This window comes from Salvelinus fontinalis, chromosome 2, assembly GCF_029448725.1.
Source record: "Salvelinus fontinalis isolate EN_2023a chromosome 2, ASM2944872v1, whole genome shotgun sequence".
Lineage (NCBI taxonomy): Eukaryota > Metazoa > Chordata > Actinopteri > Salmoniformes > Salmonidae > Salvelinus > Salvelinus fontinalis.
In genome coordinates this window covers 65711008-65728206 of record NC_074666.1, presented here as the reverse complement: position 1 = coordinate 65728206, position 17199 = coordinate 65711008, and the positions used below count along the sequence as shown (strand labels likewise).

Genomic DNA, 17199 nt, shown 5'->3' with positions numbered 1-17199 from the left:
AAATGGTTCACTGACCATAGAATCAAGCTTTGGCAATGGCCATCCCAGTCCCCTGACCTAAACCCCATTGAAAACCTGAAGGGTGAGCTGAAGAGAGCCCACAAGTGAGGACCAAGGACTCTGAAGGATCGGGAGAGTTTCTGTACGGAGGAATGGTCTCAAATCCCTTCTTATGTGTTCTCCCACCTCATCAAACATCATAGGAGACGACTCAGAGCTGTTATCTTGGCAAAGGGAGGGTGCAAAAAGCACTATATGCAGGGGTGCCAATAATTGTGACATGCATGTTTTTGAATAAAAAATGTTTTTCTTGATGACAATTTTTTTTCTATGAATAATTTTAACTAAATTAAAGGTCAGATTCATATTATATTTTGAGTGTAAGATCAAGCTGATAAACAACAATTACATGTTTTCACTTACTTTTTTTGTTCAAAGTGTTGACCTAGGGTGTCAATAATTCAGGAGGGCACTGTATGCACACAAACACACACACAAACACTTTCACATGCACGAACACACACACACGAACACACACATAAGCACGCACACGCATCCTAACACGCACGCACGAACTCGCACACAAACGCACGCGCACACCCGCGAACGAACACACATACATTTACCCTCCCAACCTACACTTAGGACCATATTCCACCATGAAAATGTTGAACCAAACTTTAAAGCTTTACTGTAACAAGCAATTAACTGTCATGCATTCTTAAACATACAACCTTTCAAGAGTGTGTGTGTGTGTGGGGGGAGGGGGGTACCATGTTACTTCATGTGTGTGTGTGCTTTGATGTGGTTTGTGTGCGTTTGTGTGTGCATGTGCGTGTGTGTGTGGATGCACGCTTGCCATGTTACTGTGTGTTTGCTCATTGTGCTTTCATCCAAACTTTGGTATGTGTCTTTTGTGTTACCTCTGTATCGCTATGGTTTGATCCAGGAGGAGGCGGAGTTTGCATTGAGGTCCTGCTGCAGCAGAGGCCCCTCCGGCTTGAACCACTCCTCTCCTGGGGGGAATGCCGGGCTGGCCGCTGCAGCGTCTGGTGTTTGTTGTGAGGGGAGTGTTGGAGTGGGGTTTGTAGAGGAGTGTATTTGGGATCGGGGATGCCAGGGGCAGGCCGGGCAGGGGTGTTCGTTTTAGGTCGAGGTGGCGGTTCAAATTGGCGGGTGGAAGGGGTTGGATTGTTGGAGGTAGAACCATGGGGATGTCAGGTGAAAGAAGAAGCGGGTGAGTGGCACAAGGTAAATGAAAAAAAGCATGCATGTCCATTGAGAAAGCATGGAGGGGAGGAGGGGAGGAGGAGAGGGGAGAGGAGGATGAATGGAGGGTGGAGCGATAGCAAGCCGACAGGGTGTGGAGAGGAGAGAGACAAAGAGGAAGAAAGCATGACCAATAAATGAGAGCCAGAATGAGAGCCACAATATAGATATATCCATAGATAGATAGAAAGATACACTACATGACCAAAAGTATGTGGACACCTGCTCCTCGTCCTTATGGGCATTAATATATGGAGTTGGTCCCCCTTTGCTGCCATAACAGCCTTCACTCTTCTGGGAAGGCTTTCCACTAGATGTTGGAACATTTCTGTGGGGACGTGCTTCCATTCAGCCACAATGAAGCATTGCTCGACCTTACTAATGAGCATTAGTGAGGTCGAGCACTGATGCTGGGCGATTATGCCTGGGTCGCAGCCGGCGTTCCAATTCATCCCAAAGGTGATCGATGGGGTTGAGGTCAGGGCTCTCTGCAGACCAGTCAAGTTCTTCCACGCCGATCTCGACAAACCATTTATGTATGGACCTCGCTTTGTGCACCGGGGCATTGTCATGCTGAAACAGGAAAGGGCCTTCCCCAAACTGTTGACACAAAGTTGGAAGCACAGAATCCTCTAGAATGTCACTGTATGCTGTAGCGTTAAGATTTCCCTTCACTGGAACGAAGAGGCCTAGCCCAAACCATGAAAAACAGCCCCAGGCCATTATTCCTCCTCCACCAAACCTTACAGTTGGCACTAAGCATTAGGGCAGGTAGCGTTCTCAGCCAGATGGTGAAGCGTGATTCATCACTCAAGAGAACGCGTTTCCACTGCTCCAGAGTCCAATGGGTTTACACCACTCCAGCCGACGCTTGGCATTGGCATGGTGATCTTAGGTTCGTGTGCGGCTGCTCGGCCATGAAAAACCCATTTCATGAAGCTCCCGATGAACAGTTATTGTGCTGACGTTGCTTCCAGAGGCAGTTTGGAACTCCGTAGTGAGTGTTGCAACTGAGGACAGATGATTTTTACGTGCTGTGCTCTTCAGCACTCTGCGGTCCCATTCTGTGAGCTTGTGTGGCCTACCACTTGCTCCTAGACGTTTCCACTTCACAATAACAGCACTTGCAGTTGACCGGGCAGCTCTGGCAGGGCAGAAATTTGACGAACTGACATGTTGGAAAGGTGGCATCCTATGACGGTTCCACGTTGAAAGCCACTGAGCTCTTCAGTAAGGCCATTCTACTGCCAATGTTTGTCTATTGAGATTGCATGACTGTGCTCAATTTTATACACCTGTCAGCAATGGGTGTGGCTTAAATAGCCAAATCCACTCATTTGAAGGGGTGTCCACATACTTTTGTGTATATAGATAGATAGATAGACAGATAGACAGCATGAATACAGGCAGTAGAAGACAGATTGACAGCCAGATGCAGTGTGATAGCTATTCAGTCAGCGATCGTACTGTACAGATCTCGTTTCAGAACAGGCTGTGAAAATGTGCATTTAAAGCTGAAGAAAGAAAAAAACCAAAGCCTAAACCGGTGGGTTGAAATAAGAGTACGTGTAAGTGCCTGTATGTCGAAAAACGATATGATTAATAATTGAATACTAATATATGCCATTTAGCAGATGTTTTTATCCAAAGCGACATACCGTCATGTGTGCGTTCGTTTTACGTATGGGTGGTGGAACCCACTATACTGGCGTTGCAAGCGCCGAGCTCAACCAACTGAGCTACGATGGACCACTATTGATATGTACTGATATTGTATTGACATGTACCAAACTCTGGCAATAATACCTATATGTTATTTTACAACTCCAGCGTTCCAAAACGGGAATGCAAAGCACCACAGCACATTTAGATGTACAGTAGTAGACGTGGGGTGCCAATGTAATTGAATACAGCATGTGGGAACTGGGCCAACAAAATATCAATCCATTGATATTTCACTTATGCCATAATGTGGCATGACCCAGTTCATATAGGAAGGTCTGGAGAGTGAAACAGCTCAAAACAGCCTGTGGATATTGTAAGTGGGGTCTATGACTGTCAGTCAAAATGATTGGTTATGAGGAATATGAAGAGGGGGAGGGGTTAGGGGAGAGGAGAGGAGGTAGGGAACTACCTGGTGTGTGTGTGTGTGTGTGTGTGTGTGTGTGTGTGTGTGTGTGTGTGTGTGTGTGTTATTTGGAAGCCAAATTCCTCCTAGAGCTACACTTTATTACGTTTGCCTGGTACAATGGAACCAATAGAATAGTTCCAAAAGCAAACCCAAAGCTGAATCAAACGCACCTCAAATACTGTTGAGTTTAATGAAAGTATTTGACCTAAGGTACTTGAACCAGCTCTGACATGTATAGTTCTGTACGTGTGTGTGTGTGTGTGTGTGTGTGTGTGTGTGTGTGTGTGTGTGTGTGTGTGTGTGTGTGTGTGTGTGTGTGTGTGTGTGTGTGTGTGTGTGTGTGTGTGTGTGTGTGTGTGTGTGTGTGTGTGTGTGTGTGTGTGTGTGTGTGTGTGTGTGTGTGTGTGTGTGTGTGTGTGTGTGTGTGTGTGTGTGTGTGTGTGTGTGTGTGTGTGTGTGTGTGTGTGTGTGTGTGTGTGTGTGTGTGTGTGTGTGTGTGTGTGTGTGTGTGTGTGTGTGTGTGTGTGTGTATGTGCCATGTGTGTATGGGAGTGTCATGAGCACACAGTGAGTGTTGAGCTGCTGAGTGTCGAGCTACTGAACCCTTGGGTGTGGCGGAGCGCTGCCCCTGACTCTGACCCCGGCTCTGACCCCGGCCCTGACCCTGAGCCTGACCCGGGCGTACCTTTCCTCACGTTGCCGTCTGTAGCACGGAACTCTCCGGTACTGAGGAGGAAGCAGGCGCGGTCATGGGGATAGCGCTCACGGCTCCCGCCGGTGCCCAGACCCCCAGCAGCAGGACTCCTCTCCTCCCCAAGCACCATGTCTATGGTGGGGCAGTCCTCGTTAGCCAGGGCTGCGTTGGCTGCGTCGCCATTCTGCTTGGAATCTGGAGGGGAGAGGGGTAGGGGGAAGAAGAGAGGGGAAGGAGGAGAAAGATAGGGGAGGGATGGGTTGGAGGGAGGGGGAAGACAAGGAGGCATGTAAGAAGAGGTAAGGAGAGTCGACAGAGAAGCGTGAGGAGGCGGGAGAGAGGGGTGGAGGGAAGAAGAGGTAGGGAGGGACAGAGAAGGGTGAGGAGGTGGGAGCGGGGGAGAGATAAGTAGGGAGGAAGAAAGAGAAGGTGGATAGGTGGGGTGTAAGGAATGGGGGGAAGGAGAAGGGTGGGAGAGAGAAAAAAGGAGAGGTAAAAGGATGGAGAGGAGGAAGAGAAAATATGTGGAGGGCAAGAGAGAGATGAAGTGAAGAGGAGAAGTGGAGGAGGAAGAATGTGTAAGAAGAGGGGTATAAATGGAGAGGCGAGAAGGCAGAGAAAGAAACAAGTAGCAGGAAAAGGGGGTATGGGGAAAGGTATGACAATTAGGTTTAAGGTGAGATAATAAGAACAAGGAAGTAGAGAAGGACAGGAATGAAGAAGGAGACATAGAGGGTGATGTGTGAGAACGAGAGAGGGGGAGGAAGACAAAGGGCGAAATGAATAGAAGAGAGGATGAGATTGTTAAAAGCGAGAGTGCGGGTTGTACATGGTGAAGACGGTGAGGCGAGAAGAAGGAGAGGAGGCAAAGAGGGGGGAGAAAAGAACATTAGTGTCCTGTGATGTGACCAAAACACTGCAGTGGAGGAGAGGAGGCAGGAGCCCAGCCTCACCAGGTCCACACACACACACACTGAGCTGAGCATCATTACATTAACACACACATTGCAAAAGAGAGAGGGCGGGACAGCGAGAGAAAGAGAGAAGGGGGAGGAAGAGAAAGAGAGGGGGAACAGAGATACTATAGAGTGTAGATATGCACATACATGCGCACTCGTGCACACACACACACACAGTACACACACACACTCACGGTGAGATGCTGCGGGGTAACTTGTGCTTATAGCTTCCGACACAGCTGTCAAATCTAATTTGACGCGAGTTACTGCTCAACAATTTACAGAAATGCCCCAGAGGGCCAAACCTCACAACGACACACAGAGAGACGCAGAGAGACAGCGAGGGGGGGGGGGGGGGATTGTAAGGGGCAGAGAGACTGAGAGAAAGGAACCGAGATTGCAGAGAGTAAAGAGAGCAGGAGAGAGAGGGAGTGTGAGAGAAAGAGAGAGAGACATTCAGTAAATAGCATATTACAGAGAGAGGGAAAGTGGTGAGAGAGGGAGAGAGAGGTGTGTGTATATGTGAGCGTGTACAGTATATGTCATTGAGCGTGTGTGTGTGTAAGCGTGCATGCGCGCAGATGTCTTTGAGCATGTGTGTGTGTTCAAACAGGCGTATAACACGATGCTGTGGCAACACCTGGTAGTGGAGCCAGGGGGCATCGGAACATTAAGAGGTCAAAGATTCATTTAAGTAAGAGGCTTCACGAAGATCACTCACTCTACCAACTACAAATCCCTCCTTACCTCTTCTTACCTCCCTCCCTCTTTGCCCCTCTTCACCACTTTCTCTCCCCCTGACTACCGCTTCTTACCTTCCTCCCTCTCAAGTCCAAATAGCTACACGTTTGAACACTGTGTTATTCTGGATGAATCTGTAAATGTCTGTTTCATATTACCTGTTTACACCTGCATTATTTATCAAAAGGATACAGCCACGCACCAGTTGGCAGCATATTAGAAAAAAGAAAAGGCCATCTTTAATCTCCCTTGACGCCGTTGTTTTTGAGCGCAGGTTTAGTAATTCTGACTCAAAACAATACTAAAGCAACATGTCAGGCTATATTGTTCATTGTAAATATGGTATTGGCCCTGACCCTGTATATAGCTTACTTACTTTCTCGTGTTGTCATTTCTATTCGTTCATTTCCAGCTGTTGTCGAACACACGTGGGTGTGAAAAGAAGATTCTCTCTCTCTCAGTGTGCAGAGAATTCTACTAGAAAAAAAGGCTGAATCACTGTGACTTCAAGCATTTCATGTATAATAGGTTTTTGAAAAACTGCATTTTTTCACGTAATCAAAAAGGCCTACTATTTAGGACGGCCTTAGACTTCGGGCCGGTTTCCCAGACACAGATTAAGCTTAGTCCTAGACTATTTATTTGTTTTTATTTAACCAGGTAAGACCTGGCAAGAAGGCAAAACAGGGAAATAGCAGCGTGTACATAGAATATTACAGAAAAATACTAAATACACACAAAAGACAAAGTGACACAAGTTTAAGATATAATTGCAGATTAGAAACAACTGCAGCTATCACAAACAGTGTTGTCGATCAGAGTCTTAAAAACAGGCAAGGACACTAACTCCCCTAACTTTAATATCTTTTGAAGCATGTTCCAGGATGAAGGGGCATTATGGGAAAAAGATTGTTTCCCCCCCATCTCATCTCAGTTCTAGCCTTAGGAACAGACATGGACAGCAGCGAACTAAGACTGTATTGAACTAAGACTGTATTGTGTGACTGATCTGGTCAGTTAGGAACAGAGATACAAAGGGAGTTGTCCCATCAATGCTTTGTACACAAAAGTGTAGCAGTGCTTTAGCCTCCCGGTGGAGAGAGCGGTCCATTGCACCACAGCATACAGATCACAGTGAGTGATCCAGCATTTGCAGTAAACCTTAACGCACATTGATACACTGTGTCCAGAGTTTAAGGTACTTGCTGAGGTCTGCATATAGACAATGTCACCATAATCCAGCACTCATTTAAAAATAAGTGCTTTGAACAAGACCCTTTCTAAATAACGGCAGTGGTTAGAGAGTTGGGCAGGTAACCGAAAGTTTGCTGGGTCGAATCCCAGAGCTGACAAGGTAAAAATCTGTCGTTCTGAACAAGGCAGTTAACTCACTGTTCCCCGGTAGGCCGTCATTGTAAATAAGAATTTGTTCTTAACTGACTTGCCTAGTTAAATAAAGGTAACATTAAAAAATATAGATATGAGAGAGAGCGAGAGCGTTGAAGTCTGAAGTTTACATACACCTCAGCCAAATACATTTAAACTTCGTTTTTCACAATTCCTGACATTTACTCCTAGTAAGAATTCCCTGTCTTAGGTCAGTTAGGATCACCACTTTATTTTAAGAATGTGAAATGTCAGAATAACAATAGAGAATATTATTTATTTCAGCTTTAATTTCTTTCATCACATTCCCAGAGGGTCAGAAGTTTGCATACACTCAATTAGTATTTGGTAGCATTGCCTTTAAATTGTTTAACTTGGGTCAAACGTTTCGGGTAGCCTTCCACAAGCTTCCCACAACAAGTTGGGTGAATTTTGGCCCGTTCCTCCTGACAGAGCTGGTGTAACTGAGTCAGGTTTGTAGGCCTCCTTGCTCGCACACGCTTTTTCAATTCTGCCCACCCATTTTCTATAGGATTGAGGTCAGGGCTTTGTGATGGCCACTCCAATACCTTGACTTTGTTGTTCTTAAGCCATTTTGCCACAACTTTGGAAGTATGCTTGGGGTCATTGTCCATTTGGAAGACCCTTTTGCGACCAAGATTTAACTTCCTGACTGATGTCTTGAGATGTTGCTTCAATATATCCACGTAATTTTCCTCCCTCAAGATGCCATCTGTTTTTAAAGTGCACCAGTCCCTCCAGCAGAAAAGCACCCCCACAACATGATGCTGCCACCCCCGTGCTTCACGGGCTTGCAAGCATCCACCTTTTTCCTCCAAACATAATGATGGTCATTACGGCCAAACAGTTCTTTTTTTGTTTCACCAGATCAGAGGACATTTCTCAAAAGTACAATCTTTGTCCCCATGTGCAGTTGCAAACCGTAGTCTGGCTTTTGTATGGCGGTTTTGGAGCAGTGGCTTCTTTCTTGCTGAGCGGCCTTTCAGGTTATGTTGATATAGGACTCGTTTTACTGTGGATATAGATACTTTTGTACCCGTTTTCTCCAGCATCTTCACAAGGTCCTTTGCTGTTGTTCTGGGATTGATTTGTACTTTTCGCACCAAAGTACGTTCATCTCTAGGAGACAGAACACGTCTCCTTCCTGAGCGGTATGATGGCTGCGTGGTCCCATGGTGTTTATACTTGCGTACTATTGTTTGTACAGATGAACGTGGCACCTTCAGGCGTTTGGAAATTGCTCTCAAGGATGAACCAGACTTGTGGAGGTCTATAATTATTTTTTTTAGGTCTTTACTGATTTATTTTGATTTTCCCATGATGTCAAGCAAAGAGACACTGAGTAGGAAGGTAGGCCTTGAAATACATCTACAGGTACACCTCCAATTGTCTCAAATTATGTAAATTAGCCTATCAGAAGCTTCTAAAGCCAAGACATCATTTTCTGGAATTTTTCCATACACAGTCAACTTAGTGTATGTAAACTTCTGACCCACTGGAATTGTGATACAGTGAATTATAAGTGAAATAATCTGTCTGTAAACAATTGTTGAAAAAATTACTTGTGTCATGCACAAAGTAGATGTCCTAACCGACTTGCCAAAACTATAGTTTGTTAAAAAGAAATGTGTGGAGTGGTTGAAAAATGAGCTTTAAATGTCTCCAACCTAAGTATATGTAAACTTCCGACTTCAACTGTATATATATATATATATATATATATATATATATATATATATATATTATATATATTATATATATAAATAAAACATTGAGCAAGATTTGTTCCTAAAATAGAAACCCAACTTCAGTTTCTTGGTCAAGTTATCAATGTGCTGTTTAAAATGCAGCTTTTCATCTAACCAGATCCATAGATACTTATAGGAGGTGCCCCTACCAATTTACTGGCCTTTATAGTTCAAATCAGCAAGTGACTCCATCTGTTCACTCTCAGGGAAGAGACAACCATACATTTTGTTTTCCTTGCATTAAGCACACGTTTCAATTGGAAAAGCTGCCTTTGAATAACATCAGAAGCCAAACGTTAAGTCCTGAAAAGCTTTCTCAATATTAGATGTGCTAGAATAAATAATTGTGTCATCAGCATACAGATGGAGATTTGCAGAATCAACAGTCTTCCCTATTTCATGTATATACCGTGTAAAAATGATCAGACCTAGAATTGAGCCCTGGGGAACTCCTTTTGTAAGCCTTGTAAACTCAAATGTCACACCCTCCTGAGCTACACACTGTGTTCTGTCAGAAAGGTAGTTCTGGAACCAATCCAATGCATCAACACTTAAACCAACCTTTTTTAGTCTATACAGGGCATGGTCAACAGTGTCCAAGGCCTTCGATAAGTCAATAAAAAGTGAAACGCAGTGATTTGTCTTGTCCTGAGCATCTAGAATATCCCCTGCAACCTTAATTACTGCAATAATTGTACTATGCTTGGCTCTAAAACCCGACCGGAATTGAGATAAAATTCTTTATTATAAAGAAAGTCTTTCAACTGCGAGTTCACAAGGTTTTCAAAAACATTTGCCAGTGCAGACATATGAGACGATAGTTATCCAACAGGGATGGATGTCCACCCTTATGTAAAGGCGTGACGTAGGCTGCTTTCCAGACGTAGGCTGCAGGAATGCCTGCTCACAGAACTGCGTAAAAGTTTGTTGGTACTATGAACCGAGGGGTGCACTTTTTGGTGTCTTTAATGCAAGCAACTACACAATGATCACTTAAATCATTAGGGAAAATACCAACGGCCGAGTATTTATGGGGATTGTTAATAACATCAATAAGTGTTGACTTAAGAGATGTCTTTTGGATTGAGTCTTGTGACTGCATTTGTAATTTGAGTAAAATTCTGTGTATTTCACAGTCCTCTTATGGCCTCGGAGTTTGGAGATAACCAGTCCCAGTTTAAAGGACCATTTCATTTCCCCCCCAACCACGCATCAGTTCAGCCAGAGAATCCAGCGATTCTACTTTTGCAGGTGGAGGTCTATAACATCCTATTAAATCTAAGTTCACAGCTTTCGATAACTGCAGTTTCAATGATAAAAACTCTGTTTTGGTTGAGATAAAGACCTTAGTTCAGTAACCACATATCTGTCTAATATAGATGGCTATACGTCCCCCCTTACTTCGTCAGTCACATCGATAAACATTATAACCATCCAAACCTTGAGACTGATTTGGAACAGATTTCTTAAGCCAGGTCTCAGACAGAACTAAGACATCTGGGTCAGCAGTGTGAACCTAGACTTTTATCATGTCAATTTTGGGCATTAGGCTCCTCACATTTATGCATCAGTCCCAACCCTGATCTAGTTTTAAAATCATTTGGAGTGGGAAGTTCATCCATAGCCAATGGGCCTGGGTTTGGGTGAATGTTTCCTGATCAATAGCCAATGGGCCTGGGTTTGGGTGAATGTTTCCTGATCCATAGCCAATGGGCCTGGGTTTGGGTGAATGTTTCCTGACACCAAAGGCAGAAGAATAATAAAACACCATGATTTGTTTCTTCCTAAAATCTCTCTGCACTTTGATGATTTCAAATAATCCAAACTACAGTCATCTGATACAACAAACACAGTTTTTAGCTAGACCAAACCCTGTAGATGGAAATGTTTTATGAACATTAGGAGTCAAATGTTACCATTTGACTCCTACGTCACAGTAGGAGTCAAATGGTAACACAATGGGATCCCTCTGAAAGATAAAAGCTGCTATACCATCAGTTAAAGTAGAGTTTAGCAGTATCTCTGGGTTAGGGAGATGAGATTGCATAGTCTGAATGATCAAAAACAATAAGCCATAACCCATGTACGCAGCAATTAAAACCATTTGTACAAAAATACCCATTTTAACCACTGAATCAAACAGTTCACTAAAACAAAAAGAAAACAAATTAAAATATGCTGAGTCAGTCTTTTGAAACCTTAAATGCCCTAAAAATGCTGTAGCCTACAGGTCTAGTAGCGTTAGAAACCAAGTGGGTGCCCGAGCGTTCGTGCCTTGGTTACTGTGACGGCCCTTCCACTCTGCCATATTCTTTCTCTTTGCTCTTGTTTTCCTTACTAGGATTTCGGTGGGCGGAGCCGGGAGGGTCTTCAGCAAAATAAAAATAAATACACCTCTTCCCCATTCATTGAAGAGGCTCCCTCCATGCAGACACACTGTTTGATTTTGGTTGTGGCATTTTTGTGGCCGGCTTGTTTTTCAACCACTCCACAAATTTCTTGTTAACAAACTATAGTTTTGGCATGTCGGTCAGGACATCTACTTTGTGCATGACACAAGTAATTTTTCCCAAAAAATGTTAGACTGATTATTTCACTAATAATTCACTGTATCAGAATTTCAGTGGGTCAGAAATGTACATACACTAAGTTGACTGTGCCTTTAAACAGCTTGGAAAATTTCAGAAAATTATGTCATGGCTTTAGAAGCGTCTGATAGGCTAATTGACAACATTCGAGTCATTTGCAGGTGTACCTGTGGATGTATTTCAAGGACTACCTTCAAACTCAGTGCCTCTTTGCTTGACATCATGGGAAAATCTAAAGAAATAAGCCAAGACCTCAGAAAGAAAATTGTAGACCTCCACAAGTCTGGTTCATCTTTGGGAGCAATTTCCAAATGCCTGAAGGTACCACGTTCATCTGTACAAACAATAGTATGCAAGTATAAACACCATGGGACCACGCAGCCGTCATACCGCTCAGGAAGGAGACGCGTTCTGTCTCCTAGAGATGAACGTACTTTGGTGGAAAAAGTGCAAATCAATCCCAGAACAACAGCAAAGGACCTTGTGAAGACGCTGGAGAAAACAGATAAAAAAGTATCTATATCCACAGTAAAAATGAGTCTTATATCGACATAACCTGAAAGGCCGCTCAGCAAGCAAGAAGCCACTGCTCCAAAACCTCCATAAAAAAGCCGGACTGAGGTTTGCAACTGCACATGGGGACAAAGATCGTACTTTTTGGAGAAATGTCCTCTGATCTGATGAAACAAAAATAGAACTGTTTGGCCATAATGACCATCATTATGTTTGGAGGAAAAAAGGGGAGGCTTGCAAGCCGAAGAACACCATCCCAACCGTGAAACACGGGGGTGGCAGCATCATGTTGTGGGGGTGCTTTGCTGCAGGAGGGACTGTTGTACTTCACAATATAGATGGCATCATGAGGCAGGAAAATGACGTGGATATATTGAAGCAGCATCTCAAGACATCAGTCAGGAAGTTAAAGCTTAGTCGTAAATTTGTGTTTCCAAATGGACAATGACCCCAAGCAGACATCCAAAGTTGTGGCAAAATGGCTTAAGAACAACAAAGTCAAGGTATTGGAGTGGCCATCACAAAGCCCTGACCTCAATCCTATAGAAAATATGTGGGCAGAACTGAAAAAGCGTGTGCGAGCAAGGAGGCCTACAAACCTGACTCAGTTACACCAGCTCTGTCAAGAGGAACGGGCCAAAATTTACCCAACTTATTGTGGGAAGCTTGTGGAAGGATACCCAAAACGTTTGACCCAAGTTAAACAATTTAAAGGCAATGCTACCAAATACTAATTGAGTGTACGCAAACTTCTTACCCAATGTGATGGAATGTGATGAAAGAAAATAAAGCTGAAATAAATCCCTCTCTCAACTATTATTCTGACATTTCACATTCTTAAAATAAAGTGGTGATCCTAACTGACCTAAGACAGGGAATATTTACTCGGAGTAAATGTCAGGAATTGTGAAAAACAGAGTTTAAATGTATTTGGCTAAGGTGTATGTAAACTTCAACTGTAGGTTACCTGAGTTAATAAATATATTTTTGTTATTCCTTATCTCCACGTTGTATCCCTTTTTGTTACGGGCTTCGAGCCGGTTCGTGACAATTACATGCTGACCACACTGCACGAGTCGCAAAATAAATTTACACATACATGTTATTCAATCATTGCACCCACACTGCTCACGCACGTCAATGAGAGTCTGCGTAGCCAGGCGCTAAAATAGAACTTGGTTCTATTTGTGACACTTGATGCGCTGCAAGTCCTGCCTCTCCCATCTCCTCATTGGTTTTTAGGAGTACATACCCACGTGGGTGATTGAAAGATGAACTGAGGTCCACACTCCAGTCCAGTTGGTGGTGGTAATGCACCTTAAAGTTGGTTACCAACCGCCATATAAAGTCCAAAAAACAAGAAGCCTGAAGGAGGAGAGATTACTAGAATCAAACTCGGTTTAATGTTACCCTTTTATCTGTGGATTAATTGTTGGAGTAGAGGACCTTGTGCATTTCAGGTAAAATATTTATCCCAGGACAAATTAGCTAGCAACAGCAAGCTTAATGCTTTTCAACCTGTCCGCAAATTAATATAGTTGGATCAGAGTTTGTTTTGATATTTCAACCTGCGTGTCCTGATCGCGTCTGGTGTGGTTGGACAAAATCAACATGCGCGCGATGGCACACGCGAGCGGTCTGGTCAGCATTTTAGAATGCTAGCGCGTTCAACAGCTGCTGCAGGAATGTGCTGACAGGGATTTCGCCCAATGTGTGGATATGGTCAATGCGCCCAGTCGCAGGCTATCGCACAGTGAGGCAGCAGTGAGCCCAGTAGACCGACCAATCACCGGTGGCGAGTCCACCCAGCAGGGATATTCTGGGCTAGGAAGCCCAGCGCATCTAGACGTTATGTCACAGCGCACATGTCTTAGCAACACTGCCCTGCCACCATCTTGATTGTACAAATGTAAAGTGTTGGTATCATGCCTTACGAGCTGAAATAAAAGTTCCCAGGACTAAACCGCATGTTCAATGGAAATTCTTAATTAAATCGTTTTTTTAGTCTAGGACTAGGCTTAATCTGTTTCCCGGAAACTGACCCTACAACTTTCAAACAGACTGAGCCTAGATGGCGTAAAAGAAAGCAAAACAGAAAAACTGCGATTGAAATGTAGATAAGAGTAACAGGAAAGAGATCAGGGTCAAAACCTCTCTGCTCTTATCGTATTTGTTACATTTTGTAGCAACCTCTTCTCCTCACCCTTCTTATTTACATTTTAGTCATTTAGCAAACTTACAGTAGGGAGTGCATACATTGTCGTACTGGTCCCCCGTGGGAATTGAACCCACAAACCTAGCGTTGCAAGCAGCCATGCTCTACCAACTAAGCTAAACAGGACTACTAACTGCGATACACTTGTCTCCTCTCCTGGGCTGTAAGCTGTGCTGACAGAAGGAGCTCTTTCGGTTGTGTGAACTCACCAGCTGATCAGGACTGGCATGTCCCCCCCCCCCCCCCCACACACAAAGTCTATTTATTACTAATGTGGGGGATGGCTAGTGCAAGAAGGAAATAGGCCTATATGATGGACAAATGTATGTAGGTGTGTGTGTGTGTGTGTGTGTGTGTGTGTGTGTGTGTGTGTGTGTGTGTGTGTGTGTGAGTGAGTGCAGTGTTCCCCCTATATTCATTTAGCAGCAGTGGCCCACCGCTGCTACATTTTTGCCACCACTACAAAAAATATGATGTGATATTTTACATATATTTCTGCCAAGATGCGCTTTTAAATGGATAGTCATTGGCTCAATGATTTTAAGTCTATCGGAACACTGTGTGTGTGTGTGTGTGTGTGTGTGTGTGTGTGTGTGTGTGTGTGTGTGTGTGTGTGTGTGTGTGTGTGTGTGTGTGTGTGTGTGTGTGTGCGCCCGCGCAAGTGCGTGTTTTAGGGATGGGTAATATGAAGCAATGTCTGTGTTCGAGTACTCTCAGGAAGACAAATGTACAGTACTGGCATGTTTGCGTTAAACATCGCTGAAGGCAAAAAAAGCTTGTGGTATGCCACCGGTTGTTCCAATTACTGGTTGTTCTGATACACAACTTTAACATTCACTGCCCTTGACATACTCACATCTGACAGACATGTTGTCAGCGCTTTTAAATGTAACCTGCTAAACAGTTGCATTTGAACATTTTGAGTACTCAATATTTAATTGAGTACAAACACCGATTCCAGTACTTGAGTACTCGTGCCCATCCCTAGTGAGTGTGTGTGTACATGTGTGTCAGGCTCTGAGTAGCCTACATGTGTAAATTGAGGGTCCCTCTCTAATGCCATTTTACATGCTTCTCAACTTCTCCCTTGTCATAACTAATCCTTCTCTCAATCCACCCCCCCCCCCCCCCCCCCCCCCCCAACCCTCCACCCATCAACACCCCGCTCTACTCTTCAAGTTTAATTGCTTTTCTGTCCACTGTCAAACAGCGTTTTGACAGGCCAATCTTCCCAACCAAATATTTATAAACGTTAAAGCCGACGTGTTGAGAGCTCCCCAGCAGAGAGAGAAGGATGAGGGTGGAGGGGTGGCTGGGGGGGAGGTTAGATTATGGGATCACCCTGCTCTATACAGAGTTACGGTGTCTATCTGACTTCATCAGCTTGTGTGTGTGGCCTCAGCTTCCCTATTTAACATGGTTACAGATCCACTTCATTTCTCCCCACACTCTCTAAATCGGGTTAACTCTACATACTGGAGAGGGATGGAAACACACACACACACACACACACACACACAACATACCCACACATGCGGTCATGGTAGAAAGGGAGGATTGTGATGGTTGGGAACCATAATCTGACAGAGTGCTATTTCCAGTACCTTAACTACAGTACAGTGATTCAGACATGGGTTATATGTTTTGGTACATTGGGTTAGTTATATGTGACTCAGACAAGCCGAGACACCACATCATGTAGAGAGAGTGATCGGGGTAATTTGATCATAATATTAGTGTGAGGGATGCTGCAGGTCACCAGCAGTCAGTCACTCTAGATAGATTCCAAATATACTGCATCCTCACACAAACACACAGGTGCGTGCACACACACACCTGCCTCTCCTCCCCTTCCCTCCCTCCATCCCTCTCCTGATCTACTCACCTGTCCTGTTGATCTCGATGATCTCCTCCTGAGCCAGAGGGCAGTCCCCTCCCCCCAGGCTGCCTGAGCTCACCATCCCCGGCCCGGCGGTGGCCATGGCCAGGGCGTCTGGCTTGCAGTAGTTGGGCGAGCCCGGCATGGTGGGCCGAGGGATGTGCTTGCCCTTCCTCTTGGGCAGCTTCTGCTTGGCCATGGCCAGTGAGTAGTACATGCCAAAGTTGTTGACGATGACGGGCACAGGCATGGCGATGGTCAGCACCCCCGCCAGGGCGCACAGCGCGCCCACCAGCATCCCCGACCACGTCTCGGGGTACATGTCCCCGTAGCCCAGAGTGGTCATGGTGACCACAGCCCACCAGAAGCCAATGGGGATGTTCTTGAAGTTTGTGTGTTTGGCGGCCGTAGGGTCGTCAGGGTCGGCGCCGATGCGCTCGGCGTAGTAGATCATGGTGGCGAAGATGAGCACTCCGAGGGCGAGGAAGATGATGAGGAGGAGGAACTCGTTGGTACTGGCGCGAAGCGTGTGGCCCAGCACCCGCAGGCCCACGAAGTGACGCGTCAACTTGAAGATACGCAGGATCCTGACGAAGCGCACCACTCGCAGGAAGCCCAACACGTCTTTGGCGGCTTTGGAATCCAGACCGCTCAGCGCCACCTCCAGGTAGAAGGGCATGATGGCAATAAAGTCAATGATATTGAGGGTGCTACTGAAGAACTCCTTCTTGCAGGGGCAGAAGATCACGCGCATCATGACCTCAATGGTGAACCAGATAACGCACGTTCCCTCCACATAGGTGAGCCAGCCATCGGTCACCACCTCGTAGACGATCTCCTGACGCGTCACATTGCCCACTGTCACGTTTTCTGTTTTGTTGTAGATGGTGTTGAAGGCCTCATGCGTCTCCAAGCAGAAGGTGGTGATGGAGATGAGGATGAACAGAAGGGAGAGGAACGCACAGTACTGGAGGAGAAGAGAGAGGGAGAGAGAAAGAGAGAGAAAGATGGTTAGGTTCAAGTTTGTTTACTTTGATGCCAGTTACAGGATTATG

The 17199-nt window shown here is 45.0% G+C and overlaps 1 protein-coding gene across 9 annotated transcripts in view; it reads right to left on the bottom strand.

Annotated features, from left to right (window-relative positions):
• kcnc3a (potassium voltage-gated channel, Shaw-related subfamily, member 3a) overlaps positions 1-17199 on the bottom strand; it is a 96667-nt gene that overhangs the window by 35151 nt on the left and 44317 nt on the right. For 8 of the 9 annotated variants that reach the window (XM_055882310.1, XM_055882311.1, XM_055882312.1 and 5 more), the window contains exons 2-3: positions 16151-17111; positions 4086-4289 (exon numbers count right to left, since the gene is read on the bottom strand). In XM_055882310.1, coding sequence (XP_055738285.1) covers positions 4086-4289; positions 16151-17111 — 1165 coding nt within the window. Of the gene's footprint in view, positions 1-923; positions 1050-4085; positions 4290-16150; positions 17112-17199 lie in introns of all 9 variants that reach the window. The other variant, XM_055882313.1, reaches the window with a different exon arrangement.